At 54.4% G+C, this 6411-nt stretch overlaps 1 protein-coding gene across 1 annotated transcript in view; it reads right to left on the reverse strand.

Moving 5' to 3' along the window:
* The window catches only part of LOC122540212 (erythroid membrane-associated protein-like), a 21097-nt gene that overhangs the window by 10173 nt on the left and 4513 nt on the right, over window positions 1-6411 (reverse strand). The window contains exons 3-4 of the mRNA XM_043675597.1: window positions 5463-5620; window positions 149-343 (exon numbers count right to left, since the gene is read on the reverse strand). Coding sequence (XP_043531532.1) covers window positions 149-343; window positions 5463-5620 — 353 coding nt within the window. The remainder of the gene's footprint in view (window positions 1-148; window positions 344-5462; window positions 5621-6411) is intronic.

Genomic DNA, 6411 nt, shown 5'->3' on the forward strand with positions numbered 1-6411 from the left:
ACTCCCCTCAGACTCCCCTCCGAGGGACTGCCCTCCGAGGGGCTCTGTGTTGGGTCTGTCCTGAGGCCCTCTGCCCTGGGACGTGCTGAGGGTGTCTTGGTACACGATAGAAAATGGTGATTGACCCAAAGGGAAGGATAGCTCTCACCTGGACGGGGAGGAAGAGAATCTCCGGCATTTCCGAATATCGCTGACCCACACTGGAATCCTGCAGCACCTGGTTCCCATGGTCCCAGCAGGCGCCATCCAAATACAGGCCCAAAAGGAAAGCCCCACTGTCAGGGGGCGCAGGGTCGTGGGTACGGGCACGCTCAGGGTCAGGGTCAGGGTCAGGGTCAGGGTGCTGTGAAAAAGCCACATCAAAGGGAATCAGACAGCAGTGCAAGACCCGCATCACTCTTCCCAGTAACCCCTGACCTTTACCCTGGGTAAACACCCTCACCCTGCCCAGTAACCCCTGACCCCTACCCTGGGTAAACATCTTCACTCTGCCCAGTAACCCCTGACCCCTACCCTGGGTAAACACCCTCACTCTGCCCAGTAACCCCTGACCCATACCCTGGGTAAACACCCTCACCCTCCCCAGTAATCCCCGACCCCTACCCTGGGTAAACACCCTCACCCTCCGCAGTAACCCCTGACCCATACCCTGGTAAAACATCCTCACTCTGCCCAGTAACCCCTGACCCTTATCCTGGGTAAACACCCTCACCATGCCCAGTAACCCTTGACCCTTACCCTGGGTAAACATCCTCACCCTGCCCAGTAACCCCTGACCTTTACCCTGGGTAAACACCCTCACCCTGCCCAGTAACCCCTGACACTTACACTGGGTAAAGACCCTCTTCCTGCCCAGTAACACCTGATCCCTACCCTGGGTAAACACCGTCACCCTCACCCTATCTAGTAACCCCTGATCCCTACCCTGGGTAAACACCCTAATCCTGCCCAATAAACCCCTGACTCCTACCCTGGGTAAACACCCTCACCCTGTCTAGTAACCCCTGACCCCTACCCTGGGTAAACATCCTCATCCTGCCCAGTAACCCCTGACCCCTACACTGGGTAAACACCCTCACCCTGCCCAGTAACCCCTGACCCTTAACCTGGGTAAACACCCTCACCCTGCTCAGTAACCCCTGAACCCTACCCTGGGTAAACATCCTCACCCTGCCCAGTAACCCCTGACCCCTACCCTGGGTAAACATCCTCACCCTGCCCAGTAACCCCTGATTCCTACCCTGGGTAAACTCCCTCACCCAGCCCAGTAACCCCTGATCCCTACCCTGGGTAAACACCCTCACCCTGCCCAGAAACCCCTGAATCCTACCCTGGGTAAACATCCTCACCCAGCCCAGTAACCCTGATCCCTACCCTGGGTAAACACCCTCACTCTGCCCAGAAACCCCTGAGCCCTACCCTGGGTAAACATCCTCACCCTGCCCAGTAACCCCTGATCCCTACCCTGGGTAAACACCCTCACCCTGCCCAGTAACCCCTGATCCCCACCCTGGGTAAACACCCTCATCCTGCCCAATAAACCCCTGATCCATACCCTGGGTAAACACCCTCACCCTGCCCAGTAACCCCTGAAACCTACCCTGGGTAAACATCCTCACCCTGCCCAGTAATCCTTGACCCCTGCCCTGGGTAAACACCCTCATCCTGCCCAGTAACCTCTGATCCTGACCCTGGGTAAACACCCTCACCCTGCCCAGTAACCCCTGACCCATACCCTGGGTAAACACCCTCACCCTGCACAGTAACCCCTGACCCATACCCTGGGTAAACATCCTCACCCTGCCCAGTAACCCCTGAAACCTACACTGGGTAAACACCCTCACCCTGCCCAGTAACCCCTGACGCCTTCCCTGGGTAAACATCCTCATCCTGCCCAGTAACCCCTATTTCCTACCCAGGGTAAACATCCTCACCCTGCCCAGTAACCCCTGATCCCTACCCTGGGTAAACACCCTCATCCTGCCCAATAAACCCTTGACCCCTACCCTGGGTAAACACCCTCACCCTGCATAGTAACTCCTGACCCCTTCCCTGGGTAAACATCCTCATCCTGCCCAGTAACCCCTATTTCCTACCCTGGGTAAACATCCTCACCCTGCCCAGTAACCCCTGATCCCTACCCTGGGTAAACACCCTCATCCTGCCCATTAAACCCCTGACCCCTACCCTGGGTAAACACCCTCACCCTGCCCAGTAACTCCTGATCCCTACTCTGGGTAAATACCCTCACCCTGCCCAATAACCCCTGATCCCTACCCTGGGTAAATACCCTCATCCTGCCCAATAAACCCCTGACCCCTACCCTGGGCAAACATTCTCACCCTGAAGGACTCTGTATGGTCCCTGTGTCTGTCCCCTGGGTTCACCCTCCGCCTCCCCCCCTTCCACCCCCCAGGACACTGTATACACCCCGTGTCTGTCCCCAGGGTTCACTCTCTTCCCAAGGACACTGTATACTCCCCGTGTCTGTCCCCTGGGTTCACTCACCCCCCCCACCCCAGGGCACTGTATACTCCCCGTGTCTGTCCCCAGGGCTCACTCTCCCCCCAGGACACTGTATACTCCCCGTGTCTGTCCCCTGGACTCACCCTCCCCTCAGGACACTGTATACTCCCCGTGTCTGTCCCCTGGTTTACTCTCTCCCCAGGACACTGTATACTCCCCGTGTCTGTCCTCTGGGTTCACTCTCCCCCCCAGGACACTGTATACTCCCCGTGTCTGTCCCCCGGGTTCACTCTCCCCCCAGGACACTGTATACTCCCCGTGTCTGTCCCCTGGGCTCACTCTCCCCCCAGGACACTGTATACTCCCCGTGTCTGTCCCCAGGGCTCACTCTCCCCCCAGGACACTGTATACTCCCCGTGTCTGTCCCCAGGGCTCACTCTCCCCCCAGGACACTGTATACTCCCCGTGTCTGTCCCCAGGGCTCACTCTCCCCCCAGGACACTGTATACTCCCCGTGTCTGTCCCCAGGGCTCACTCTCCCCCCAGGACACTGTATACTCCCCGTGTCTGTCCCCAGGGCTCACTCTCCCCCCAGGACACTGTATACTCCCCGTGTCTGTCCCCAGGGCTCACTCTCCCCCCAGGACACTGTATACTCCCCGGCAGTGTATCCCCTTCCCCGGGTGCAGTATATCCCCTTCCCCGGGTGCAGTATACTCCCCGTGTCTGCCCCTGGGTTCACTCTCCCCCCAGGACACTGTATACTCCCCGTGTCTGTCCCCAGGGTTCACTCTCTCCCCAGGACACTGTATACTCCCTGTGTCTGTCCCCGGGTTCACTCTCCCCCCAGGACACTGTATACTCCCCGTGTCTGTCCCCAGGGTTCACTCTCCCCCAGGACACTGTATACTCCCCGTGTCTGTCCCCTGGGTTCACTCTCCCCCCAGGACACTATATACTCCCCGTCTGTCCCCTGGTTCACTCTCTCCCCAAGGACACTGTGTTCTCCCCGTGTCAGTCCCCAGGGTTCACTCTCTCCCCAGGACACTGTATACTCCCCGTGTCTGACCCCAGGGTTCACTCTCCCCCAGGACACTGTATATTCCCCGTGTCTGTCCCTGGGTTCACTCTCCCCCCAGGACACTATATACTCCCCGTCTGTCCCCTGGTTCACTCTCTCCCCAAGGACACTGTATACTCCCCGTGTCAGTCCCCAGGGTTCACTCTCCCCCCCAGGACACTGTATACTCCACGTGTCTGTCCCCTGGTTCACTCTCCCCCAGGACACTGTATACTCCCCGTGTCTGACCCCAGGGTTCACTCTCTCCCAGGACACTGTATACACCCCATGTCTGTCCCCAGGGTTCACTCTACCCCCGAGGACACTGTATACTCCCCGTAACTGACTCCTGGGTTCACTGTCCACCCCAGGACACTGTATACTCCCCGTGTCTGTCCCCTGGACTCACCCTCCCCCCAGGACACTGTATACTCCCCGTGTCTGTCCCCGTGTTCACTCTCCCCCCAGGACACTGTATACTCCCCGTGTCTGTCCCCAGGGTTCACTCTCTCCCTAGGACACTGTATACTCCCCCCATTTTAAAGAGGTCAGAAAGTCATTTAAAACTGTGATCTCTGTGTATCAATTCTACAAAAGCTTGTTATTATTCTCATCTAGCAACCAAACAGAATCCCTTGGGTGTGAATGAGTTAAGAGTTGACACTGCTGAGTTAATGCCAAACCGGGAAAAGAGAGAAAGGTCAATAGTTTCGTTTTGACTTCAGAACAGAAGGTTAAAGGTCTCAGTTCAGGGGTGAGAACAGTTTTCTCCTTGCGAGAAATTGATATTTTCAGTTCAATTCAGGATAACCAGAGACCCGAGCCAGAGGGCTGCAGTTTCTGGAACTTCTCAACCGGGAGAGTTTGGATCAAAGTCAGTTGTTGGAACTGGAAAGATTGAAACGATCCGAATTGTGAAAGGTTCATTCCAGCAGATTTGGGAAGGAGTCATGAATCTGTCTCAGCATTCCAAGGATAAGGGAGAGTCGGTAAAATAAAAACTGACAGAGTTGACCTTTTAGTGAATATCTGTAACCGTGCTGTGGAACAGATTGAATCTGTTTTCTTATTTGCACAAAGACCTTTCTGACTGCGGATATATACTATATATAAAATACACAGCTTTGGTTGTTTCTTTTCCTTTCTTGTGTCAACATAGACTCCCTTTGTAAAAGAACATCAGCAGCCTCGTGTGAATATGTTTCAGTGACTAACCTGCATGGTAACCCCATCTACAAATATTCCACCTCGAATCCAGGTTTCATTCCAGGATTGGACTGTCCTTGGTGACCGTCAGCTGGAACCAGAACATCATTCAAACTGACGGGGATTTTGTTCCTGCAGATGGAATAAGTGTGACACAGACTTGCAGGAAGTGACTGAGGGAACAGAGTGTCAGGAATAAAATCCATTTTCATTTTATTCACGTTTCTTACATTCTCATTATTCAAGCACTGTATCATTTTTCAAACGAGAATTACATTGTACCAAAATATAGCTGACATAGTTTAAAAGATTCTGACAGGATTGATCAGGTGCAATGATTTTTTTTATCAAAAGTTATTGCCTCAGTATAATCATTAACATGTCCAATTGGAGGATAGACTTGAAGCTAAAATCCCATTCCTGGAGAGTGGACAGGTCAGGGGTCACTTTACAATTCTCTCCTGTTAATGTCTCAAGGATTGTGTGGGTCATTCAGCTGGTGAGCCTGCCCCTTTCCTCAAGTATGGTCAAGTATGTGTCTGAGTGTGAGAGGGTGTGTGCATGGGTGTTTGTTTGGAGGAAATCCCCAGGGTTCACTCTTCCCCCCCCCCCCCCCCAGGACACTGTATACTCCCCGTGTCTGACCCCTGGGTTCACCCTCTCCCCACCAGTAGTCTCCTGATCCTTCCCCATGTTGACCCTCGTCTCTCGGCTTTTCCCAAATATCCACCTTGAAGGCTTGCAGCCAGATGTTGGATTTGTGTTTGCGGACGCTGAAGAACTCTGTGGTTAGCTTGGTGAAAGGCTGGACGTGGAACTCGAAGGTGACATTATCCACGGAGAGGCTGTTTTTGCGAGCGTGCTTCTGTAACAGAGCTGTCAGGAGTCCTGCAGTGGAACATGGGACTCTGTTACAAACCAGCGCCTTCTGAACAACAGGATTAACCACATCTTCAGCAGCACTATCCCCTCCCAGGGGAGCTCAAATCCACAAGTCCCGGTGGGAAACTTCATCAGGGAGTCAATCAGATTTTACCATCAGTTATCATCTGACTGAGTGTGCAGGGAAAATCCAGGTGGGCAGCTATGGAGAGTGAAAGGCAGAGGGGGGCCTGTCGGCAGATCCAGTCACTCCCGCCGTTTCATTGGGGAACAGGGCTTCATCACCAAGGGGCCGGAACATGCCCTCACCACCCAACTCCCAGGGAAGCAGTACCGGTGCTCAGTCTGTGAGGGACCAGTACAGGCGCTCAGTCTGTGAGGGATCAGTACAGGGGCTCAGTCTGTGAGGGACCAGTACAGGCGCTCAGTCTGTGAGGGATCAGTACAGACACTCACTCTGTGAGGGACCAGTACAGGCGCTCAGTCTGTGAGGGATCAGTACAGACACTCACTCTGTGAGGGACCAGTACAGGTGTTCACTCTGTGAGGCTGAAACTTTATTGCTGGAACAGCACAGCAGGTCAGGCAGCATCTAGGGAACAGAAGATTCGACGTTTCGGGCACATGCCCTTCTTCAGGAATGAGCAGAGAGTGTTCAGCAGGAGAAGATAAAAGGTAGGGAGGAGGGACTTGGAGGAGGGGCGTTGGAAATGTGATAGGTGGAAAGAGGTCAAGGTGAGGGTGATAGGTCGGAGCAGGGTGGAGGCGGAGAGGTCAAGAAAAAGACTGCAGGTCAG

The sequence above is a fragment of the Chiloscyllium plagiosum genome, chromosome 3 (genome assembly GCF_004010195.1).
Source record: "Chiloscyllium plagiosum isolate BGI_BamShark_2017 chromosome 3, ASM401019v2, whole genome shotgun sequence".
Classification (NCBI taxonomy): domain Eukaryota; kingdom Metazoa; phylum Chordata; class Chondrichthyes; order Orectolobiformes; family Hemiscylliidae; genus Chiloscyllium; species Chiloscyllium plagiosum.